The 25,073-nt window shown below is 46.2% G+C and overlaps 1 protein-coding gene and 3 long non-coding RNA genes across 6 annotated transcripts; 2 read left to right on the top strand and 2 right to left on the bottom strand.

The window, feature by feature from the left end:
- Positions 1 to 399: 399 nt before the first annotated feature.
- On the top strand, positions 400 to 9,215 carry LOC125979559 (calcium/calmodulin-dependent protein kinase kinase 2). Its single transcript, XM_049737906.2, has 17 exons — positions 400 to 692; positions 2,365 to 2,665; positions 2,735 to 3,052; positions 4,142 to 4,189; positions 4,596 to 4,649; positions 4,708 to 4,759; positions 4,833 to 4,966; positions 5,171 to 5,207; positions 5,313 to 5,334; positions 5,423 to 5,511; positions 5,656 to 5,855; positions 5,989 to 6,042; positions 6,120 to 6,193; positions 6,267 to 6,354; positions 6,422 to 6,553; positions 6,639 to 6,736; positions 6,822 to 9,215. The coding sequence occupies exons 2-17, from the start codon at positions 2,429 to 2,431 to the stop codon at positions 6,892 to 6,894; spliced, it is 1,710 nt and encodes a 569-aa protein (XP_049593863.1). The 5' UTR covers positions 400 to 692; positions 2,365 to 2,428; the 3' UTR covers positions 6,895 to 9,215.
- A 1,510-nt stretch (positions 9,216 to 10,725) lies between these two features.
- LOC125979595 (uncharacterized) lies at positions 10,726 to 14,600 on the top strand. 3 transcript variants are annotated; one of them, XR_007485352.2, is made up of 5 exons: positions 10,726 to 10,808; positions 10,907 to 11,939; positions 12,003 to 13,089; positions 13,171 to 13,246; positions 13,317 to 14,077. It is a non-coding gene; the product is annotated as an uncharacterized lncRNA (long non-coding RNA). The 3 variants fall into 3 exon arrangements; XR_007485353.1 differs by lacking the exon at positions 13,317 to 14,077 and adding an exon at positions 14,143 to 14,600 and having other exon boundaries at positions 12,003 to 13,246; XR_007485351.2 differs by having other exon boundaries at positions 12,003 to 13,246.
- Positions 14,601 to 19,912: 5,312 nt separating this feature from the next.
- Positions 19,913 to 21,621, bottom strand: LOC137840849 (uncharacterized). The gene is made up of 2 exons (XR_011087959.1): positions 21,211 to 21,621; positions 19,913 to 20,809 (listed from the first exon to the last, which is right to left on the bottom strand). It is a non-coding gene; the product is annotated as an uncharacterized lncRNA (long non-coding RNA).
- A 15-nt stretch (positions 21,622 to 21,636) lies between these two features.
- LOC125979598 (uncharacterized) lies at positions 21,637 to 24,637 on the bottom strand. Its single transcript, XR_007485357.2, has 3 exons — positions 23,772 to 24,637; positions 22,480 to 23,673; positions 21,637 to 22,416 (listed from the first exon to the last, which is right to left on the bottom strand). It is a non-coding gene; the product is annotated as an uncharacterized lncRNA (long non-coding RNA).
- Between the last annotated feature and the right edge of the window lie 436 nt (positions 24,638 to 25,073).

The following is a 25,073-nucleotide window of genomic DNA, read 5'->3' as shown; positions in this document are numbered from 1 at the left end:
CTAATTTACGTATAATTGTAATGTACATATGTGTGGAATTTTGATCATTTCTAATTCTTGTTTTTTTAGGTAGGTATCTTGGATTAGTTATGATTTAATACTACATATTGTGACATATGTTCACTTTAAATAGGTTTAAAACAGATTTAAGATGAACCTTTAAAAGTTTTTGGCACCTTGTTTACCTCGGACATGTCATTTTTGAGGTTTACAAATGTAACTACAGTGGTGTAAGAATGCATTTATTTATTTTTCTGAATAGAAGTCTTGCTTCTTAATCATTAAGACTTTAAAACGAATTCATTATGTCTACTAAAAAAGCTCCATCGTATAACCAGGACGCCTGGAATTGTCGCGAGCTTAAATAAACCTGCAGCTCCCTGATGAGCCACTAGGGGAGCTATTGGCCCACCTATTGTAGTGGAGATTCCGAGAGCCAAGTCTAAAATTTAGGTCATAAGATAAACAAGATTTGTACTAAAGCCAGCACAGTCTCTCGGTGGGCGTCGCATTTCATCTTCGTCTTCCTGTCTGTCCTCACTTTATTTATTCTTCTTTCTTGCCAATACTATTTCGTTGTGAGGCACTCGTTCCGTCACAACATTGCTGGGCTTGACTAACATCTCCACCGCCTCCGAAGAGGCGAAATCACTTCACTCATTTCAATGTGTAGGCCGAAAGAGCACGACAAGGTAAGTTTTTATTATTTCTTCTCGATTTCTAGTCATCGTCACTCGGACGTTGTAGCTGGCATCCTTGCCACCTGCGTTCACATCTGGACCTCGACAGGGGGAGGCGGCTGTTGCTAACGTTAGCCGGTGTTAGCCTACTGGGACGTTCGGCGACGGGAATAATGCTTTAAAATGAATTTATGTCTATTACCTGCACTGTAAGATTATTACTGAATTTGCATTCAAAATGGCCCAACACTGTCAGCCTAATGAACAGAATGGTTTATATCGACAGGAATTTATAATATTGAACCTGAAGTGGTCGTATGAAAGATGAGGACATTGAACGCATCATTGTATCACACGCTTGTGTTGACATACGATCAAAACTAATAGAGCACTTTTTTTCTCTGCTGTTGTTTATAATCCAGTAGTTTGCATTCATTGTGATATGCTTAACCAGTTTAATTGAAGTTAATTCAATTAACTTTGTGCAAAGATAATTAATGACTGGGGTGGTTCAAGGGTTAGATTGGGAATCACCTTCCACGTCATAGTATGTTTTCTCACATGATAGATTAAATATGTAGGCTTCTGCTGATGTATGATTTATTTTGACATGTGATTAATGTTAGTATTTAAATGAAGTTGGCTGCGGATGCTCATCCTTCCATTTACAGCAGCTTATCTCTTCCCCGGATCACTCTCGGGGTGGCCTTGTTGATCTCTTAATGAAAGCGTGGATCCTCTTCTCATCCAGATGGCCTTGTGTTGTACATGCATGTCTTCAGCATTGCATTTGTCTGCTTACATTACATTAAATGTTGAAAACGGCATATGACATTGCTCAACACCCTCACACAATCTGTTAACGGTCCGAGCCAATACTGTGAGCCAATCGGTACAAAAACCACTTTTCAGTTTCTTTGATTTCCACCAGCATGAGACCGCTGCAGATAGCGTACGTGTGGAAATAGCTCGCTCGAGCAATGCTTCATAGCTCATTTGCGGCACATTTTGTCACACCGACACGCTTCATGCCAGCTTGCCAACCTATTTACAGCTGACTGTAAATTAACTAGCCCATCGTGTAGCTCGTGCCTCTTTCTGGCCTACTTGTGACCTCCTCCTCGCATCAGATTCAGGTGACATTTAATCTGAATTTTCCAAGATTGACATTTTTCAGTCCATAAAGTGTGAATGTACCCAGCAATTGACTAATACCTCAAATCTATCCACAAGGTTGTTGCTGCATATTGTTAAAGTTTATTAGTGTGGGGCTACAAAAAGACTTTTTTTTTATCATGTCCTCTCTTCTAATAGGATTAGTAACTGAAGTCCTGTCATCCTTCCTTTGGTCATTGTGATGAATGAGAAATTTCTTCTTCAATTTGTCCTTTGAGAGAAAATGTACGACTCGTATGCAGGAGGCTGGAAAATAAATCGTTGACTCACTGGAGTCAGAGGAGGACAGAGGAGGCGGATAGATACATCCACTCCCATTTGAGAGCTGTCTGGATTTCCACGATTGCTTCTCCGCACTCGAGAAAGCATAGCGCTGCTGGCTTGCCAAAATATGTCCAAGCCCAAAGTTCAAGAAGAATTGCTCCATAATTAGCATGAAAATCCATTCAAAGCGTACCTGCAAGTGCTCCTCATAATTTACATCACTGTATGATTATTTTTATTTTAGGCGCCATCCCCCTGAGGTTCGCATCCAATGGAGCAGTTGTCGTCATTGTTTGCAAAGCGCCACCATGTTCCCTTGTCACGTTAGCGCCTGGCCCGCCGCCGCTGAGCCCGTCGCCTCCTGCGGCGGTCATGCGCCGGCGTCGCAGCCTTCGCAACCGCTCCCCGATCTGCTGTGCGGCTGTCCCGCGCCGCCAATGAGCGCCCACTCTGAACCGCCGTCCCCGGACCCAATGGAATCTCTCATCGTGGTCACAGAGTACGAACCCAGCAGACCATCTGGAGAGCCCGGCGGGGAGAAGGAGGTAGCGTGCAACATGCCCAAAACACGCCATGTCTTTTCTTCACGATCCGAATGTTTGCTCGCATCGCAGGTAGAAGAAATGGACAGCTCCGAAGCGCCGCCGTTGCCCAGAGCGTCCTGCGACCTCCTCTCCCGCGCACTCGGCCGCCCGGAGGCTCTGCTGCCGGCCGGCCAAGAGCAACGAGCGCGGCTCAGCCTGTCAGACAGGAAACTGTCACTGCAGGAGCGCTCGCAAACGCAGAGTTCCCCGTGCAGCTCCCCGGGACTCAACGGCCGTTACATTTACCCGTCGTTGCCCTACTCTCCCATCACATCGCCGCACTCGTCTCCGCGCTTGCTACGCCGGCCCACTGTGGAATCCCACAGTGTCTCCATCACGGACCTCCAGGTATGGCATAACCCTAACCTTTTTTTTATTTATTTTAAATAATCACCTAATTAAATTCAAGATGTGCATAATGTTACTGTGGCTTAAATATATATTTTTTAATGCCGTGCATTACTCTATAGGCTGCGCCATTTCGATGAACACTTAGGCCTACTACGCTACACGGTCGATACTTGGAGAGAAATGACCACAATCTTCATCTTAACAGATGTCTAAAATATAAAAGCAGACAAAGTCATGCATTTGGACTCCCGGCTCCTTTTGAACAGCCACTTATTATAATTGATCTGCATTGGAAATAAATAAATAAATGTTGTTGTTCTAGCAGCATGTAGCATTTGATCTCCCATCTTTATTTGTCTCAAAAGCACCAATGCCACTGGCAAAGAGTGATGCAAAGGTAAGGTTTGATAGTTTGTAGACATTGCTAGCTAATGAATGAGCTAGAAATGGTCACCCCCTCCCCATTTAGGTGAGACTTCCTTACTCACTGATTGGAACAAGTCATAGTTGTCTTAGTCAATTTGAATGACTTAACCGCTTCGGTCGTTGCAGATAATCTAATTTGCTCTGTGGTTGTTGTTTTTTTTTTTTTACTCGGAGCGCACGGCACATTTCATCGCTCACAACACTCCCATTTAAAAATAGCAGCTTGCTTAGTCATTGTATCCCTCTGCGGCCAACTATTCTCTGTAGTCGGGCTTCAGATGCTTCTCAGCAGTGTCTTTGTTTGCATCCGTCTTTGGCACCTGCTGTTTAGAAAAGAAAAAAAAAAGCCGCAGGACAAAATGTTCTTCAAAGCTGCGTCGTACGTCTCGTCTGCCAAATCGCAGACACGCTGCATAATAAGTGGGGAGTAATTCTTCTGTCGACTCTCGCCAGTTGTTTCAACTTTGTGAAGGTAACTCAACAGCAGAGCCATTCCGATCTGCAATGTTCCGAGTGTTGAATTCTTTTCTTTCAAGAGCTGTTGAAAAGCATTCATTGGGTGTCCATGCCCATCACATTTTGCAAGGACGTTTTCAAAAGCACTTTTGTTCAGGTGTTGCATTTCATTCATATGCTCTGCTTCTCTTTCTCTCTCTCAAGGACTGCGTTCAGCTCAACCAGTACAAGCTGAAAGACGAGATCGGAAAGGTATCATCAACCGCTCTTGCTACTTTCTCCCTTCCGCCTACTGTCGCTCATCGCCGAGGACAGCCAACGTGCACTCTGACATGTCCTCATTTCCCGAGCTTTGTGCGCGCCAGCCGACCCACCAGAGACCAACAAGATGGATGAGGGGCTGGTATAAATAGGACTCTCCAGACTCGGTGGATCTTTCCTGTCAACATAGATTTATACTGTTATGTAGTGTAACTGGCTCTTGATGTCAAAATCATATTTTGGAACGAGCCTTTCGCGTTGGTTAATTAGCCTGAAATCTCAAAAAAGGGAGCGACGCGCTAATGTTGGAGCTAGCTGTTAGCCCACTCGCGCAAGTTTTCCACCCGTAAAGCATTGACAGCTGCTCCGTCTCGCGTCATCTCCCCTTCCCATGCAGGGCTCCTACGGCGTTGTCAAGCTGGCTTACAACGAAGACGACAACACCTACTATGTGAGTCCCCGAAACGCTTCACACAAAGGCTACAACTAAAACCTTTGTTTCCGTCCAGGCCATGAAAGTTCTGTCCAAGAAGAGGCTGATGAGGCAAGCGGGTTTCCCACGTGAGTCACGCCCATCCGTAATTCTTCAAAAGCATCCCGACATTGTTTGCCACTGATTCCCATATTTTTTCAGGACGACCGCCACCTCGGGGAGCCAAAGCGGCACCTGAGGGCCCCCCTCAGCCCAAAGGGCCCCTGGAGCGGGTCTACCAAGAGATTGCCATCCTGAAGAAGTTGGACCATTCCAATGTGGTCAAACTAGTCGAGGTGAAGGACAGTTTGAATCTTGTTTTAGATTACCCGTGCTGTGACAGAAAGAAAATCACCTACAAACATAAAGTAAAAATATTATAAGCCTTCATAAGCGTTTTCAAAAGAATTTTTGGGGTTTGAAAAAACAAATTCAGGCCCTAAGGAAAAAAGCCTACCTCCGCCAGTTTTTGATTTCATCTGTGTGTGATTTGATGCCAGGTTTTGGACGACCCCAGTGAGGACCATCTGTACATGGGTATGTCGTGGCCACACAACCTTTCTTTCTGCACAATACACACGCACACACATGTTGGGCGCACCGAAAAAGCTTTGCTTTACTAATCGCATGTTTGCGTTGCAGTGTTTGAGCTGGTCAAGCAAGGGTAAGCATAAGCCTCTTTTATTCCCGTGTTTTGTCACACTGGAGTCAATCTCATTAGTTATGATTGCTAATTGCGTGCGTGTCTCCAGGGCTGTGATGGAGGTACCGACAGATAAACCTTTCAGCGAGGACCAGGCTCGCTTTTATTTCCGGGATCTGCTCAGGGGAATTGAGTATTGTGAGTCCCACATCCTGTTCATTCTCTCCCTGCACGTTAGCAACGGTCGCATTCGTTGATAGTCCTAATGTGAAGCCAAGCTCGTCATTTTGAGGACGGAATCTTGATGCCGGTGGAGGATAATGTGATATTCCATTTCCGCAGTACATTATCAGAGGATCATCCACAGAGACGTCAAGCCCTCCAATCTGCTGGTGGGAGAGGACGGACACATCAAGATCGCCGACTTCGGCGTTAGCAACCAGTTCGAGGGGGCCGACGCGCTCCTGACGAGCACTGTGGGAACGCCCGCCTTCCTCGCCCCTGAAACGCTCTCGGAGACCAGGAAAAACTTCTCCGGCAAGGTGAAGTAGATGTCAGGCGCCCCCTGGAGATGATGAGCAGTAATGCAAGCCTCATTTCCCCTTTGTTAAAAAAAATAAATAAAAATATTGCAGTCATACGCTCTGGATTTATGTATTTTGAATATTCCCACAGGCGTTGGATGTTTGGGCGATGGGCGTGACGCTTCATTGTTTTGTCTTTGGAGTGGTGAGTTTTGGCTTCGCTGTGGGGAAATATTCCCTTCATTCAAACTAAACCGTCAATTGATTTGTTTTCGTTTTCAGTGTCCATTCATGGATGAGCGCATCCTCAATTTGCATCAGAAAATCAAGACGCAACCGGTGGAGTTACCTGAATAGTCAGTTTCTGTTTTCCATTTTCTTATTTTACATTTATAATAGAGGCTAAAATCTAAGTTGCTGTCTCAACAGTGCTGACATATCAGATGACCTCAAGGATCTGCTGCTCAAAATGCTGGATAAGAATCCAGAAACCAGAATATCCATTCCACAGATTAAGGTAAATCATTGAAATTAAAGTCACTTTCTGTTATTTTCTGGAAGCGAGCGGAATATTTTGTGTTCAGCTTCACCCGTGGGTGACGAGACACGGCGCAGAGCCCCTCCCGCCAGAAGATGACAACTGCTGTATGCTGATTGAGGTGACCGAGGAGGAAGTGGAGAACTCGGTCAAGCACATCCCGAGCCTGGCCACCGTGGTACGTAGCACCTCCTTCAACTGCACCCTGATCATTTTTCTTTTTCTACAGATTCAAAAATGCAGTCTGTGCTCTTTTTTTCTAGATTATGGTGAGAACCATGTTGAGGAAGCGCTCCTTCGGGAACCCCTTCGATTGGGCCCGTAAAGAGGGATTCAGCAACTCGTGCACTTCAGGACAGATGTAAGGACAAGATTTATGTTATTAAAAGATAAAAAATAAAAAAAATAACCGCTAATATTTTCCTTTACTGACTTCTTACGTGAAGGAAACAGCAGCCCGGAGAGAGCATGAGGAGCATGGAGCTGCCCTATGTTGGAGAAGACGAGACTCTTTCCTGATGCAGTCGGTTTTCCAGGTTCTTCCCGACACCCCTTTAGCCGTCGTCACTTTTCGACTTTTCCCGAGAGGTGGACACATGGCGGTGCGGCCGTTTGAAGTGGGATTGCGGGACCCGCCCTCTTTCTCTTTGCATGCGTCTTTTAGCGTTAGCATGCACAGTCTCAGGCTTCTGTGTGCTTCGTGCTAGTTTAGAGCCCCCCACCTTTCTCTTTACTTGGCAACTACTTCAGGTAAGGTGGCGGCAAGGGGGGTGATGACAGCACACACTTTTGGGAAGTCAGGGAACAAGTCTTTTCAGTCTTCAGCACCACTTGAAGTGGAAAAAAAACGATTGTCTGCCTCACCCTTGCGTGTCAGTGGCAGCGTTGCTGTAACATATTTTATTGAGAACGTAGATAAATTGTTTACTGATTGATTGCATGTGTTCCTTGTGGATTTGTAAGCTCTTTCGACTTTTACCGACTCACCATTTACTAACTATAGAAAGCTTTAAGACCACTCGGTGTAGTGCTTTGTGAACAGTCGTTACAAATTACTAGAGGAACATTTTGCTTCTGTCTGTTTAAGAAATGAGCTCCATGTCGGGGGTCCCAAAAGTCACAATACACTTTCTTTTGTCTCCATTTCATAATTTTAATTACCCTCAACCACATCCAGTAGAATTTTTTTATTTTTTTTAACCAATCAGATAAGTTTGAAAAACATCAGTATTTTTCCATCTTGTGATTTGTTCAGCTATGTTTATTTTTCTGATTGGTTGAGCGTGATTAAAAAAGATTTTTTGTGGCTCCAAAAATGAAACAAAATAAGACACAAGGAAGGTGCAAAGTGACTTTTGGGACAGCGTTTATCCACTGTATAGTCTTTTCTCCTTATTAATGTAGTGTTTGTATTGTTTCACGTCCACGTTTGGACTGACAAGGCTCTCACTTTTCGAAGCTCAAGTCAAACTAGTGAATGTTCTTATTTGTGTTTTATATGTTAAAAAAAAAGCACTGATGTTCTTTTACAATTGCACATTTGAAAAAAGACACCCAAATATTACACTGTGCATATTTTTTTTTAAATGTAAATCAACTTAAAGAACCTTTAACTACATTTTGAAATATAGCAGTAGTGCATCTGAAGGCTTTTTTTGTATAAATCTATGCATGACATATCTAGAGGAGAAATTCAATCAAAAAAGAAAAAAACAAGATGTGCCATGTCGGAGTGGACTTTTTAACCAATGTTAACTAGCTGTGATTTTTGTATTTGTGAACCTTTTTCTTTCTTTTTTTTTTTTTTAAATGTTTTATCTTCTTTTCCATTGTCACTGCAATATTAGAATCAGATGAAATCACCGGACGTGTCTAATTAACATGTTAGAATTGTATTTCATGCTTCTACATAATTACAAAAGGGAAATTGTCTTGCAAGATCTTCTGCGACGAAAATCTAATTGTCTTTTTTTTTATATCTACTATATATATGAGCACTATGCATTAGTTTTTCTACTCTTAGTGCAATTTACCATATTTTTCAGACTAGAATGCCCAACAGATAAGGTCTATATTTAGAAATTCCCTTCTATAGGGTGGTTACTGCACCTTAAGGTCAACAAACCAGTTCAGAAACTAAGTTAAAACTATTCAGCGGCTCAGGCAGTAGAGCGAGTTGTTGAGAAACTGGAAGTGCGGTGGTTTGAATCCAGCTCTGTCTGAAACTCAACTTCAATTTGAATTCAAGGCTCACTAATGATTTTTGAGAAAATAAAATAATTTTAAGTGCATTTCATAGTCCGAAAAATATGGCAACTTTTGTGCATGATTGAGGGTCACGGTTAAAATAATTCAAGTTGAAAACTTGACTGTTTTGGTGCTCATGAGACGCTGGACAGTATTTTTTTTTCTATTGGTAAGAAATGTAGATGCAAGAAGTTCTTGGATTTAAGATGCTAGCTTTAATTTAAATGTTTAAAAGTCTCGGTTGATTTGAATTATTTTATTTAAAGAAAAAAACAAACCAAAAAAGGATAACTTTATGGGTCTTCAAAATGCATGCAAACGCAACCACTGTATTGTCATCAAGCATGAGACACCCTTGGCAACAATAATGCGACTTTGAAATGTTCTATACCAATGTTTCCCAACCTTTTTTCATTCACGGCACACCTTTTCAGTGGAAAAAATCTCGAGGCACACCACCAACAAAAATCTGTTTAAGTGTTACACCAGCTTCTATATTATAATCAGTTATATTACAACAAAAGACGTAAAGTTCTATTCCTATATATGTATGGAGAGTCGAATAATTGAATAAAAATAAATACTAAATATTCTTTCAATTGTATTTCTTTTGTAAATAAAAGTGACAGTTTTTGAAAAAAGGTTTAGGATGAACTATCGATACAAATATTTTCATTTGATTGAAGGCAATGGCGTTAACCACTCGACCAGAGCCTGCTCGGAAACAAAAAGAGATTTGGTCATATTGATAGAGTATCCTCCATCCAAACATGTTCGGTGTTCAAAGTTTCAACGGATAGTCCGAAGAAACCCTTTCCACAGACCATGACAGGCGACCACCTGGTGGCGTCAGTGTGCCGAGCGCCGTTGGGCGATTAGGAGAAGAAGACCTCGCCGCAAATCAAAACGAAGAAGAAAATGACGTACTTCCCGTTCACGAACGCATTTCCAGTTCATCGCGAGAACGGATCAGTGAGGGAACGAATCAGTGGGAGGAGGAGAAGATTTCAATTGACGCATGTGACGTCAGGGCTTTCGGTCAATTGAAGACAGGTGTGCTCGCTCAAAGGGAGTTATCATATGCAGGTGCCAACGAGCGCGTGGCGCGGCGGACGGATTCTCTGGTAAGCGAGCATGCTAGCAAATGTTTGTCGTCTCCTGGCGTTTTTCACGACGGACGCCGTGTTTGTTGCACGATTGGCACGCTTTGTTGCCTTTTCTCACTAGCCTTTATTTATTTATTTTGTTTGTCGCAGGATTGTCGTACTCTTGTGACTCGGCAACGTCACGTCCACCGCGACGGTGGTCCTGGAGGTAAATTGTAGGCCGCAGGCAATTTAGCCCGTGAGCAAATGTTTGCAGTTTCTTACGATGCCATTTATTATTTCTTGCAGGATTTTCGCTGTCTAGGGAGTGCTTGAGGTTTCGGCACGGCACGCCACAATCGACTTTGCGTCGCGTCGTTGCGCGTTTTGGTGGTATTTTAAATGTCTTTCGCGTTTTTTTTTTTTATGCTGGCCAGCATTTTTTCATTCTTCTGTCTGTAGAAGGTTCGTAATTGACGCCGCCGACAGGTGCGTGCTTGTCTGACTATAGGAAATGTTAGTTTGACTCTAGTCAACTAAACCATTTTTTATTATATTATCCGTGTGCCATTTCCGTGTCATGCAGTTTGCATGAATGCAACGTATATGTTACGTCATGTCCAAATCGGACCAAATCCATTCAAAGATGGCGCCCGCCCGCTCGTTCCGTTAAGCAACAAACATTTGCGCGAGTTATTTTCTCCCGTTTTGGACGCTGCCAACCTGGATCATATGTCCAATGTGAGGTGAGTTGTAGATGATGAAATTAAAATATGAATTACAATCTTAAATAATTCTCATAATTTACTACAATGTATTGATTATATATATTTTTTTCAAACGTAAAACTCTACTTAGAATGTATAAAATTAAATATTAACTATAATTTTGATAAATTATCATAACTTACTAAAAAAAATTTTTTTTCTCAAATGTAAAACTCCTAGTATGTATAATTGTTGGTAAAAAAACATGCCATTTTTGTTGCAATATTTTGCTTGTCTTTTGTAGCACTAAAATCCTTCTATACAAATTAAGCAGGAGGCTCTTGAGGAGCTCTTTCAGTGATGTTGAGGACACTGAGGAATAGTCCTAAATCAGGTAAAAACCTGTTTTTCTCAAGTTTCAGCTTCCCAACACACAATGGTTGTCAAGTTTTAGCTTCCCAGCACACAATTAATGGCAGTGTGTTTTTGTAGGCTGCAAGAGGAGCTGAATGGGAAAAGTATAATTCCATATCAAAAGGCACAATGGCCTATCCAAAGGAGCAATGGCCTATCCAAAGGAGCAATGGCCTGTCCAAAGGAGCAATGGCCTGTCCAAAAGAGCAATGGCCTGTCCAAAGGAGCAATGGCCTGTCCAAAGGAGCAATGGCCTGTCCAAAGGAGCAATGGCCTGTCCAAAGGAGCAATGGCCTGTCCAAAGGAGCAATACCATATCAAGTCAAGAATCAAGCAGCACGCTGCAAAAGTCAACATGTGCGGATCATGTGCCCAGGAGGGGGCAGTGTGGTTGCCTTTGGTTATGGGTGCACGACGGAAAGGTTGCAGGTGTGAACAGTGTTTGGGGGTCTGACGGTTGGTCTTGCTTAAGAGGTTGTGGCTTATCTGGATCCAGCGGTGTCTTGCGCTTGGTTGCCATTGACGGCTCACTTGGGGGAGGACGTGGTGACTTGGATGGAGACAAAACTAAACTTTGACGTGGATCTGAATGTTCAATTTTGCCATATGACGTGTACCATTTTGTGTCTTTTTCTAACCTGGCACTGTTGTACTTGCTGCATTCTTTGTTCTCCCCCCCTCGGTGTAGGGCGGCGTTGGAGCGAGCCGATTCCGAATGTCCAATTTTGCAATTTGACTTGTACCATTTTGTCTTTTTCTAACCTGTCACTGTTGCACTTCATCTAACCCTAACCTACCACCACTGTGGTACTTGCGTTCTTTGTTCTCCCCTAGATGTTGGAGCGAAACAGTCACATTGTGTGTCTTTTTCTAACCTACCACTGTCGTGCTTGATCGAAGCCTAATCTACCACTGTGCGTCCTTTGTTCTCTAGGTGTAGGGGGCGGTGTTTGGGCGAGCCGGTCCACGAGGAAGACGTAATGATGCGAGCAGCGCCCAACTCATTGCATGTTCTGCCGTTTACAGGCCGGACGCAAAAAGGGGGGGAGGGGGCGCACGGCCCGATCCGACCCGGCGACGGTCACCAAAAGCAGCTAGTCGCTGTGCTCAAGTAAGCAAGTGACCGACGACTTGGGGTGCTCTTTGAGTTTCTAACATGTTTCTGTTTCTGCAGATGGCGACCGGGACGTGACACAATCTGATCAGAGGTGGACTGACTGCTGTGGCATTGATCTGAAGTCGCCGAGTTCTGAGGGAGACCCGCTTTCCTGGAGGCGTCGACCTGCGCAGCTTGAACGTGTGAAATGGATTTTTAATTTTTTTTTAAATTACACCAGCGGTGTCCCAATGTCTGCTTGAGGGCTGCATACTGAAACAAATTCAGAATTCTTTGACACCAATTCATTCAATCAATCACGAAATGTTGCCATTGACATTTTGTGCTACAAAGCAGTGTTGCGTTCATTCGTGTGGTGTGTTGATCAAGTTGCCCCGAGGCTGCCATTTGGACACCAATGGTGACGTGTGTAGGGCTGCACGTGTATTGGAAAACTGCCATATGGTGGTCTAGGTTATTGACATGCACTTCAAGATAGCAAAGATTTGTTTTTTCATATCTCAAATGAAACATGTCTTCTTGCCTAACTATTTGTAATGAGTTAAGACGATAAGTCATTGATGTAAGTTAAAGTTAACTAATCTAACTGATCTCATTGCGATCAAATAGTTAACCTCCATCCAAGAATTTTGCACAACTTGCCTCAATGCAGTGGTCTGGCCCAATACTGCCATATCATTGATTTTCCAAAATGTTGTGCAGCCCTCATTGAGTGCCAAACGCGCAGCGACGGCAAGCGCAAGCGACCGCGCAGCGACGGCAAGCGCAAGCGACCGCGCAGCGACGGCAAGCGCAAGCGACCGCGCAGCAAGCGCAAGCGACCGCGCAGCAAGCGCAAGCGCAAGCGACTGCAAGCGCAAGCGACCGCGCAAGCGATGGCTAGCGCAAGCGACTGCAAGCGCAAGCGACCGCGCAAGCGACGGCTAGCGCAAGCGACGGCTAGCGCAAGCGACCGCGCAGCGAGACTTTTGTGCTTGTCTTGCAAGGTGGAAGAGACGATGTATGAAACGAAGAGCCGGTGGACGGAGGCCACCAGACCCGCGATTGGTGAGCGGGTTGCAAAGGAAGGAATCACCCAAAGAAAGCAGTCGCCAAGTGTTGAAGAGGAGACTGATGCATGACTGGCCAAGGCTGGCCAGAGGCGGTGACATGGCAATCCCATCTGCAAGCGTAGTGTACATACTTGTTGGTTTTAATTTGATTTCCTTATTTTTCTGCCTTTCAGCTGGCAGCGGATGGGGCGAGCGCCAGCCTGCACCGAGAGGGACTGGGCTGCACCCACAAGACCAGGGAGGGGGCAGGTAATGAGTACGTTGACAGAAGTGAACCGCATGCAACTGAGTGCCGTTTGTCTTTTTGCACTTGTGCGAGGCGAAAGACGAGTCCAACACCGGCCGAAGCAGACCCGGACCTTGGCCCGTGACGAGCGGCCCACACGAGACTGATGGGTGCGGATGCAGCCAGCGTTTCGGGGGAGTATGACTTTGGTTTTTCTTGTGTGCTTTCCCTACCCCTGTTTGAATAGGGTAACGAGTAGCACGCACGGGCATTTGGGTTGCTGTGACCCTCTAGATACGAATTGGCAAAGTAGACACCCCCTCCCTCCCTCCCTCCCTCCCCCCTCTCTCTCGCTCTCTTTCTCCAATGTGCCCGGCAGTACCTGCATGGCCTGGTGCACTCAGGGTGGAACGTGGCTATACCTTGCCCTTTGTGGAATACCAGGGTATAATGTCTGCCAGACTGGGTCCCAGTGTCGTCGACGGTGTCGAGGACGAGGAGATTCTTCGTGACGCTCTCCTTGACGTCACGTTTTCCTATTTTTCCCTCTCGGGGCCAAGCCAGCTCTACTCAGGGGGAACTGGCCGGTTGCGCTTAAGTGCGCACCAAAGCCTCTTCTCATCTCCCCTCGCTCTCTCCCTCCCTCCCTCCCTCCCTTATTAGAGGGTAATAATAAAAAACTTTATTTGTAGAGCACCTTTCATACAAGAAATGCAGCTCAAAGCACTTTACAACAAAGAAAGAAATTATAAGCATTGAATTCTTCATATAGGAACAGACAAAAAGAAAACAAAAACATTCATGTATGCATACGGAATTAATAAAGGGAGCTTAAAATAGGAGCACGCTTATAGACAGGTAATGAGTACGTCCACAGAACTGAACCGCATGCAACAGAGTGCCGTTTTTCTTTTTGCAGTGGCACGAGGCGGAGGATGAGTCCAAACGTCGAATACCGGCCGGGCGGGGAGGAGCTAACCATCGGCCGACCTTCGCCCGTGATGAGCGGCCGACACGAGACGGACGGGTGCGGATGCGGCGAGGGCAAAGCGCCCAGCCAGCATTTAAGGAGAGTATGACTTTGTTGTTTTTGTCCTTTCTTTCTTTCCCTCCCTCCCTCCACTTTTTCACTGGGTGTGCACACTGGCTGTCTGCATGATGCCTTTCTTTCTCTCTCAGCGCTGCGTCATTTTGCAATATTGTTTTACTGTTGTTTTTTTAATCATGAAATGAACTGTTTGTACTGTAATTGTGTGTGTCTGTGTACCACTGAACTGCAATTAAACTGAACTGAATTCAAGTGGTCCATATTAAACATTGGCATTGGCAGTCTATCGTGCATACAAACTGGAATCATTTGAGACATTCTCAATGACAAGACAAGTTAGGCTGAATTGTTAAATATGCAGTGTCAGGCTTTTTATTTATTTTAACTACGCAAAGAAAAGCTGGATGCATTCTAAATTGTTGACAAAAGCCAAGTAGCCAGACACCCATAGATGCAAACGACAAGCGTACAAACGGTCTCTGTTGCGATCAATAGGTCATCTTTGGCAACCCTGCTTTAAAATGGCCACCAAACTCAGAATCTTGCAGAATGTTGGTACATTTTTCTGTATGAATAAAAGCTGTTATTTTAATGTAGTCAGAGCCGTTTTTTGGTTTGTTTTGAATCGTCATGCATCATGCGGGCATTCTTGTGAATAAAATCAACTGTGGTGTGTTTGCTTCCTGTTGGTGGTCTTGTAAATAAAGTCAACTTTGGTGTCAGTCATCATTCGCGATGTGGCTCAATCGATGTTGCTTCTCTTGAATGTGAAACGTATTGCATGTTTTGTTACAGGGCTTGATGTCTTCATTGGCTGTCTGACTACAAAAAAGGCTGTTGCTGTACTGTCCAGGTTGCTGCTAAAGTCAATTAAATTTATAAACATGGCGTGTAACTTCCGGGACTTTAGCTTTCAATTCAAAGCAGAGTTTCGGAACTACACGCCCAGCCTCGGCACATGTACTGGGTGGTAGCACCCAGTTCAGCGTAAAGGCCAGAGTGGTCTTATTCATACCGGCATCCTTATGAAATTGACCATATCAGAAAGGCTAGATGAATTCCAAGTGCTGCCACCGACTAGCAGCATATTTGCCTCAACCTGTCTGATGCTGGCTCAATGCGATGCACCTTTGGTTGTTTTGCCCAAAACAACCTAAGAAATAAAGTACTGCCAATGTGCATGTGTGTTAAAAGTACCAAACACTCATTTGCATGATAGACCACATGCTAGATATTTGCCTCAACCTGTCTGATGCTCTATGTAACTACGTGATCATTTTTAACAATTTTAATCATTTTAATTAAGTACGTTACAAATGGTTGGGTGGTGGGTCAGAGCTTGCTTTGACAAAGGAAGTGTAAGGCGCTCCTTCCCTCCGCTAGCCTATGGGAGGTCCTTGGGCTAGACTGAGTACCCATTTAGCCCCCCCTTGTCAGGGTCACGATGAAGCCACGGGAAGCAGGTGGTGGATGAAATTTGAAGGCAGCCAGAGAGTATCTTTGTTACTGGTTTTGGACTTCGTCGTGCTGAGCAGAGGATACCCTTAGGTACAATGGTCAGGACAGCCGCCCAGTATGGGCACTGCTCGGACAGAAAGCCATGGAAAGATTCAATTCTTTGGATGACAGAAGACTGGAGGGCCGTGGCCGTCAATGCCTTTTCCAGGCAAGACACCTGATGATGATGATGACAAATGATAGGCGCCCCAATTAGACAGCTGGGTCAATGTGACCCGTCTTTTGCGGTTTGTTCTGCCCAAAGCAACCTAACAAATACACACAAGCACTGCCGCCATCTCGACAATGTGCATGTCTCTCAAAAGTACAAAGCAAACAAGTTCATTTGTATAATACACTTCTAAACCACACGCTAAAATAATTCATGTGATGCAGAAAGTCTTCTGTAGCTTGCTATGATTTGCCAATTTGAGCAATGACGTATCCGGACCGGAGGCTGGGGGTTGCCCGTCCATGTGCGTAATCGCTCGGGCATTGATACATCAGCAATGCTTCTTTCTAGGTCTCCTCATGTCCTCAGCACTGCAAACCTTTGTGCCGGTACACCATATGAAGTAAATGACGGATTTTTTTTTTTATTATTATTACACCTCCTCTAATGTGTATCAAGCATACCAGATCGTGTTTTAGAACAGCCTAGAATAGTAAATTACAAAAAGTTAAAAAAAAAAACTTGTAAAGTCCTAAAAAGTTATTAATTCACTTATTAATCGCTGAAAGTACAGGTAAGCGACTGCCTATTCGTAGCCATCGCAATGTAGCGAATACCGCAGGGCGGCATATGCAGTAGGGAGCGCAGGCGGCAGAGAGCGCAGGCGGCATGGTGGGCAGAGAGCGCAGGCGGCATGGAGCGCAGGCGGCGCAGGCGGCGCAGGCGGCGCAGGCAGCATGGGTGGGGAATCGAACCCTGGATCTCAGGTGTTCAAGCGCAGCGACGGAGCCACTCGCCAAGCGTGGCGAGCTCGGCAGTCACCCCGCTTTCACTTCGAGTCATTCTTAGACGTTCAGTATTGCGCTCCGCGCGCGATGGGTAAGTACAAAAGGGAACAGACCGCCGCCGGCTGTCAGGTCACACTGGCCGACCGGTTAGTGACACGGCCTCTTGCCCCGTACAGTCCTGGTTCGATCCCAGGGGTGAGCACATTCACCGGGCCACTTTTGTAGGCGTCTGGATACATGCATATAGATTGCATATCCAAGTATTTATTTATGTGTAAACGCCCAGTGTGGCCCCGCCCGGAAGTGGGCGGGGCGATGCAGCTGGCCCCGCCCCCCGTCGAAATGGCCCCGCCCCTGGCCCCGCCCCCTGCCCTACTAAATGACAGTAGGGCAGGGGGCGGGGCGAAGCCCCGCCCCCTGCCCTACTAAATGACAGTAGGGTAGGGGGCGGGGCGAAGCCCCGCCCCCTGCCCTACTAAATGACAGTAGGGTAGGGGGCGGGGCGAAGCCCCGCCCCCTGCCCTACTAAAAGACAGTAGGGTAGGGGGCGGGGCGAAGCCCCGCCCCCTGCCCCATCAAAAGACAATTAAAAGTGTATTGAAAGACAGTAGGGTAGGGGGCGGGGCGAAGCCCCGCCCCCTACCCTACTGTCTTTCAATACACTATTAAAAGACAGTAGGGTAGGGGGCGGGGCTTCGCCCCGCCCCCTACCCTACTGTCTTTTAATAGTCTTCAATTCAATTTCAATACACTATTAAAAGACAGTAGGGTAGGGGGCGGGGCTTCGCCCCGCCCCCTACCCTACTGTCTTTTAATAGTGTATTGAAAGACAGTAGGGTAGGGGGCGGGGCTTCGCCCCGCCCCCTACCCTACTGTCTTTCAATACACTTTTAATTGTCTTTTGATGGGGCAGGGGGCGGGGCTTCGCCCCGCCCCCTACCCTACTGTCTTTTAGTAGGGCAGGGGGCGGGGCTTCGCCCCGCCCCCTACCCTACTGTCTTTTAGTAGGGCAGGGGGCGGGGCTTCGCCCCGCCCCCTACCCTACTGTCATTTAGTAGGGCAGGGGGCGGGGCTTCGCCCCGCCCCCTGCCCTACTGTCATTTAGTAGGGCAGGGGGCGGGGCCAGGGGCGGGGCCATTTCGACGGGGGGCGGGGCCAGCTGCATCGCCCCGCCCACTTCCGGGCGGGGCCACACTGGGCGTTTACACATAAATAAATACTTGGATATGCAATCTATATGCATGTATCCAGACGCCTACAAAAGTGGCCCGGTGAATGTGCTCACCCCTGGGATCGAACCAGGACTGTACGGGGCAAGAGGCCGTGTCACTAACCGGTCGGCCAGTGTGACCTGACAACCGGCGGCGGTCTGTTCCCTTTTGTACTTACCCATCGCGCGCGGAGCGCAATACTGAACGTCTAAGAATGACTCGAAGTGAAAGCGGGGTGACTGCCGAGCTCGCCACGCTTGGCGAGTGGCTCCGTCGCTGCGCTTGAACACCTGAGATCCAGGGTTCGATTCCCCACCCATGCTGCCTGCGCCGCCTGCGCCGCCTGCGCTCCATGCCGCCTGCGCTCTCTGCCCACCATGCCGCCTGCGCTCTCTGCCGCCTGCGCTCCCTACTGCATATGCCGCCCTGCGGTATTCGCTACATTGCGATGGCTACGAATAGGCAGTCGCTTACCTGTACTTTCAGCGATTAATAAGTGAATTAATAACTTTTTAGGACTTTACAAGTTTTTTTTTTTAACTTTTTGTAATTTACTATTCTAGGCTGTTCTAAAACACGATCTGGTATGCTTGATACACATTAGAGGAGGTGTAATAATAATAAAAAAAAAAATCCGTCATTTACTTCATATGGTGTACCGGCACAAAGGTTTGCAGTGCTGAGGACATGAGGAGACCTAGAAAGAAGCATTGCTGATGTATCAATGCCCGAGCGATTACGCACATGGACGGGCAACCCCCAGCCTCCGGTCCGGATACGTCATTGCTCAAATTGGCAAATCATAGCAAGCTACAGAAGACTTTCTGCATCACATGAATTATTTTAGCGTGTGGTTTAGAAGTGTATTATACAAATGAACTTGTTTGCTTTGTACTTTTGAGAGACATGCACATTGTCGAGATGGCGGCAGTGCTTGTGTGTATTTGTTAGGTTGCTTTGGGCAGAACAAACCGCAAAAGACGGGTCACATTGACCCAGCTGTCTAATTGGGGCGCCTATCATTTGTCATCATCATCATCAGGTGTCTTGCCTGGAAAAGGCATTGACGGCCACGGCCCTCCAGTCTTCTGTCATCCAAAGAATTGAATGTCTTTCCATGGCTTTCTGTCCGAGCAGTGCCCATACTGGGCGGCTGTCCTGACCATTGTACCTAAGGGTATCCTCTGCTCAGCACGACGAAGTCCAAAACCAGTAACAAAGATACTCTCTGGCTGCCTTCAAATTTCATCCACCACCTGCTTCCCGTGGCTTCATCGTGACCCTGACAAGGGGGGGCTAAATGGGTACTCAGTCTAGCCCAAGGACCTCCCATAGGCTAGCGGAGGGAAGGAGCGCCTTACACTTCCTTTGTCAAAGCAAGCTCTGACCCGCCACCCAACCATTTGTAACGTACTTAATTAAAATGATTAAAATTGTTAAAAATGATCACGTAGTTACATAGAGCATCAGACAGGTTGAGGCAAATATCTAGCATGTGGTCTATCATGCAAATGAGTGTTTGGTACTTTTAACACACATGCACATTGGCAGTACTTTATTTCTTAGGTTGTTTTGGGCAAAACAACCAAAGGTGCATCGCATTGAGCCAGCATCAGACAGGTTGAGGCAAATATGCTGCTAGTCGGTGGCAGCACTTGGAATTCATCTAGCCTTTCTGATATGGTCAATTTCATAAGGATGCCGGTATGAATAAGACCACTCTGGCCTTTACGCTGAACTGGGTGCTACCACCCAGTACATGTGCCGAGGCTGGGCGTGTAGTTCCGAAACTCTGCTTTGAATTGAAAGCTAAAGTCCCGGAAGTTACACGCCATGTTTATAAATTTAATTGACTTTAGCAGCAACCTGGACTGTACAGCAACAGCCTTTTTTGTAGTCAGACAGCCAATGAAGACATCAAGCCCTGTAACAAAACATGCAATACGTTTCACATTCAAGAGAAGCAACATCGATTGAGCCACATCGCGAATGATGACTGACACCAAAGTTGACTTTATTTACAAGACCACCAACAGGAAGCAAACACACCACAGTTGATTTTATTCACAAGAATGCCCGCATGATGCATGACGATTCAAAACAAACCAAACAACGGCTCTGATTACATTAAAATAACAGCTTTTATTCATACAGAAAAATGTACCAACATTCTGCAAGATTCTGAGTTTGGTGGCCATTTTAAAGCAGGGTTGCCAAAGATGACCTATTGATCGCAACAGAGACCGTTTGTACGCTTGTCGTTTGCATATATGGGTGTCTGGCTACTTGGCTTTTGTCAACAATTTAGAATGCATCCAGCTTTTCTTTGCGTAGTTAAAATAAATAAAAAGCCTGACACTGCATATTTAACAAGTCAATTTTGTTTCAGCCTAACTTTACAATTGTCTTGTCATTGAGAATGTCTCAAATGATGCCAGTTTGTATGCACGATAGACTGCCAATGCCAATGTTTAATATGGACCACTTGAATTCAGTTCAGTTTAATTGCAGTTCAGTGGTACACAGACACAGTACAGTACAAACAGTTCATTTCATGATTAAAAAAAACAACAGTAAAACAATATTGCAAAATGACGCAGCGCTGAGAGAGAAAGAAAGGCATCATGCAGACAGCCAGTGTGCACACCCAGTGAAAAAGTGGAGGGAGGGAGGGAGATAAAGAAAGAAAGAAAGGACAAAAACAACAAAGTCATACTCTCCTTAAATGCTGGCTGGGCGCTTTGCCCTCGCCGCATCCGCACCCGTCCGTCTCGTGTCGGCCGCTCATCACGGGCGAAGGTCGGCCGATGGTTAGCTCCTCCCCGCCCGGCCGGTATTCGACGTTTGGACTCATCCTCCGCCTCGTGCCACTGCAAAAAGAAAAACGGCACTCTGTTGCATGCGGTTCAGTTCTGTGGACGTACTCATTACCTGTCTATAAGCGTGCTCCTATTTTAAGCTCCCTTTATTAATTCCGTATGCATACATGAATGTTTTTGTTTTCTTTTTGTCTGTTCCTATATGAAGAATTCAATGCTTATAATTTCTTTCTTTGTTGTAAAGTGCTTTGAGCTGCATTTCTTGTATGAAAGGTGCTCTACAAATAAAGTTTTTTATTATTACCCTCTAATAAGGGAGGGAGGGAGGGAGGGAGAGAGCGAGGGGAGATGAGAAGAGGCTTTTGTTGGACTCGTCTTTCGCCTCGCACAAGTGCAAAAAGACAAACGGCACTCAGTTGCATGCGGTTCACTTCTGTCAACGTACTCATTACCTGCCCCCTCCCTGGTCTTGTGGGTGCAGCCCAGTCCCTCTCGGTGCAGGCTGGCGCTCGCCCCATCCGCTGCCAGCTGAAAGGCAGAAAAATAAGGAAATCAAATTAAAACCAACAAGTATGTACACTACGCTTGCAGATGGGATTGCCATGTCACCGCCTCTGGCCAGCCTTGGCCAGTCATGCATCAGTCTCCTCTTCAACACTTGGCGACTGCTTTCTTTGGGTGATTCCTTCCTTTGCAACCCGCTCACCAATCGCGGGTCTGGTGGCCTCCGTCCACCGGCTCTTCGTTTCATACATCGTCTCTTCCACCTTGCAAGACAAGCACAAAAGTCTCGCTGCGCGGTCGCTTGCGCTAGCCGTCGCTTGCGCGGTCGCTTGCGCTTGCAGTCGCTTGCGCTAGCCGTCGCTTGCAGTCGCTTGCGCTTGCCATCGCTGCGCGGTCGCTTGCGCTTGCTGCGCGGTCGCTTGCGCTTGCTGTCGCTGCGCGGTCGCTTGCGCTTGCCGTCGCTGCGCGGTCGCTTGCGCTTGCCGTCGCTGCGCGTTTGGCACTCAATGAGGGCTGCACAACATTTTGGAAAATCAATGATGGCAGTATTGGGCCAGACCACTGCATTGAGGCAAGTTGTGCAAAATTCTTGGATGGAGGTTAACTATTTGATCGCAATGAGATCAGTTAGATTAGTTAACTTTAACTTATATCAATGACTTATCGTCTTAACTCATTACAAATAGTTAGGCAAGAAGACATGTTTCATTTGAGATATGAAAAAACAAATCTTTGCTATCTTGAAGTGCATGTCAATAACCTAGACCACCATATGGCAGTTTTCCAATACACGTGCAGCCCTACACACGTCACCATTGGTGTCCAAATGGCAGCCTCGGGGCAACTTGATCAACACCACACGAATGAACGCAACACTGCTTTGTAGCACAAAATGTCAATGGCAACATTTCGTGATTGATTGAATGAATTGGTGTCAAAGAATTCTGAATTTGTTTCAGTATGCAGCCCTCAAGCAGACATTGGGACACCGCTGGTGTAATTTAAAAAAAAATTAAAAATCCATTTCACACGTTCAAGCTGCGCAGGTCGACGCCTCCAGGAAAGCGGGTCTCCCTCAGAACTCGGCGACTTCAGATCAATGCCACAGCAGTCAGTCCACCTCTGATCAGATTGTGTCACGTCCCGGTCGCCATCTGCAGAAACAGAAACATGTTAGAAACTCAAAGAGCACCCCAAGTCGTCGGTCACTTGCTTACTTGAGCACAGCGACTAGCTGCTTTTGGTGACCGTCGCCGGGTCGGATCGGGCCGTGCCGCCCCCTCCCCCCCTTTTTGCGTCCGGCCTGTAAACGGCAGAACATGCAATGAGTTGGGCGCTGCTCGCATCATTACGTCTTCCTCGTGGACCGGCTCGCCCAAACACCGCCCCCTACACCTAGAGAACAAAGGACGCACAGTGGTAGATTAGGCTTCGATCAAGCACGACAGTGGTAGGTTAGAAAAAGACACACAATGTGACTGTCTCGCTCCAACATCTAGGGGAGAACAAAGAACGCAAGTACCACAGTGGTGGTAGGTTAGGGTTAGATGAAGTGCAACAGTGACAGGTTAGAAAAAGACAAAATGGTACAAGTCAAATTGCAAAATTGGACATTCGGAATCGGCTCGCTCCAACGCCGCCCTACACCGAGGGGGGGAGAACAAAGAATGCAGCAAGTACAACAGTGGCAGGTTAGAAAAAGACACAAAATGGTACACGTCATATGGCAAAATTGAACATTCAGATCCACGTCAAAGTTTAGTTTTGTCTCCATCCAAGTCACCACGTCCTCCCCCAAGTGAGCCGTCAATGGCAACCAAGCGCAAGACACCGCTGGATCCAGATAAGCCACAACCTCTTAAGCAAGACCAACCGTCAGACCCCCAAACACTGGCCACACCTGCAACCTTTCCGTCGTGCACCCATAACCAAAGGCAACCACACTGCCCTCTCCTGGGCACATGATCCGCACACGTCGACTTCTGCAGCGTGCTGCTTGATTCTTGACTTGATATGGTATTGCTCCTTTGGACAGGCCATTGCTCCTTTGGACAGGCCATTGCTCCTTTGGACAGGCCATTGCTCCTTTGGACAGGCCATTGCTCCTTTGGACAGGCCATTGCTCCTTTGGACAGGCCATTGCTCCTTTGGACAGGCCATTGCTCCTTTGGACAGGCCATTGCTCCTTTGGACAGGCCATTGCTCCTTTGGACAGGCCATTGCTCCTTTGGACAGGCCATTGCTCCTTTGGACAGGCCATTGCTCCTTTGGACAGGCCATTGCTCCTTTGGATAGGCCATTGCTCCTTTGGATAGGCCATTGCTCCTTTGGATAGGCCATTGCTCCTTTGGATAGGACATTGTGCCTTTTGATATGGAATTATACTTTTCCCATTCAGCTCCTCTTGCAGCCTACAAAAACACACTGCCATTAATTGTGTGCTGGGAAGCTAAAACTCGACAACCATTGTGTGTTGGGAAGCTGAAACTTGAGAAAAACAGGTTTTTACCTGATTTAGGACTATTCCTCAGTGTCCTCAACATCACTGAAAGAGCTCCTCAAGAGCCTCCTGCTTAATTTGTATAGAAGGATGCTGCTGGGCGGCCTTTTTTAGTGCTACAAAAGACAAGCAAAATATTGCAACAAAAATGGCATGTTTTTTTACCAACAATTATACATACTAGGAGTTTTACATTTGAGAAAAAAAATTTTTTTTAGTAAGTTATGATAATTTATCAAAATTATAGTTAATATTTAATTTTATACATTCTAAGTAGAGTTTTACGTTTGAAAAAAATATATATAATCAATACATTGTAGTAAATTATGAGAATTATTTAAGATTGTAATTCATATTTTAATTTCATCATCTACAACTCACCTCACATTGGACATATGATCCAGGTTGGCAGCGTCCAAAACGGGAGAAAATAACTCGCGCAAATGTTTGTTGCGTAACGGAACGAGCGGGCGGGCGCCATCTTTGAATGGATTTGGTCCGATTTGGACACGACGTAACATATACGTTGCAGTCACCAGTTTGCATGACACGGAAATGGCACACGCATAATATAAAATAATAAAATAATGGTTTAGTTGACTAGAGTCAAACTAACATTTCCTATAGTCAGACAAGCACGCACCTGTCGGCGGCGTCAATTACGAACCTTCTACAGACAGAATGAAAAAATGCTGGCCAGCATAAAAAAAAAAAAAAAAAACGCGAAAGACCACCAAAACGCGCAACGACGCGACGCAAAGTCGATTGTGGCGTGCCGTGCCCAAACCTCAAGCACTCCCTCGACAGCGAAAATCCTGCAAGAAATAATAAATGGCATCGTAAGAAACTGCAAACATTTGCTCACGGGCTAAATTGCCTGCGGCCTACAATTTACCTCCAGGCCCACCTTCGCGGTGGACGTGACCGAGTCACAAGAGTACGACAATCCTGCAACAAACTAAATAAATAAATAAAGGCTAGTGAGAAAAGGCAACAAAGCGTGCCAATCGTGCAACAAACACGGCGTCCGTCGTGAAAAACGCCAGGAGACGACAAACATTTGCTAGCATGCTCGCTTACCAGAGAAACCGTCCGCCGCCACGCGCTCGGTGGCACCTACATATGATAACTCCCCTTGAGCGAGCACACCTGTCTTCAATTGACCTAAAGCCCTGACGTCACACCCGTCAATTGAAATCTTCTCCTCCTCCCACTGATTCGTTCCCTCACTGATCCGTTCTCGCGATGAACTGGAAATGCGTTCGTGAACGGGAAGTACGTCATTTTCTTCTTCGTTTTGATTTGCGGCGA

This window comes from Syngnathus scovelli, chromosome 13 (assembly GCF_024217435.2).
Source record: "Syngnathus scovelli strain Florida chromosome 13, RoL_Ssco_1.2, whole genome shotgun sequence".
Taxonomy (NCBI): domain Eukaryota; kingdom Metazoa; phylum Chordata; class Actinopteri; order Syngnathiformes; family Syngnathidae; genus Syngnathus; species Syngnathus scovelli.
The sequence above is the reverse complement of the archived record's forward strand: the minus strand, read 5'-3'. Positions and strand labels throughout refer to the sequence as shown.

What these genes read in the sequence shown, in the direction of transcription:
- LOC125979559 (XM_049737906.2), top strand. Translation starts at nt 2,429, where the DNA reads ATGTTCCCTTGTCACGTTAGCGCCTGGCCCGCCGCCGCTGAGCCCGTC. An exon ending in TGAGGACCATCTGTACATGG is followed by an intron (nt 5,208 to 5,312) that starts GTATGTCGTGGC and finishes TTTGCGTTGCAG; the next exon opens with TGTTTGAGCTGGTCAAGCAA. An exon ending in GCTCAGGGGAATTGAGTATT is followed by an intron (nt 5,512 to 5,655) that starts GTGAGTCCCACA and finishes CCATTTCCGCAG; the next exon opens with TACATTATCAGAGGATCATC.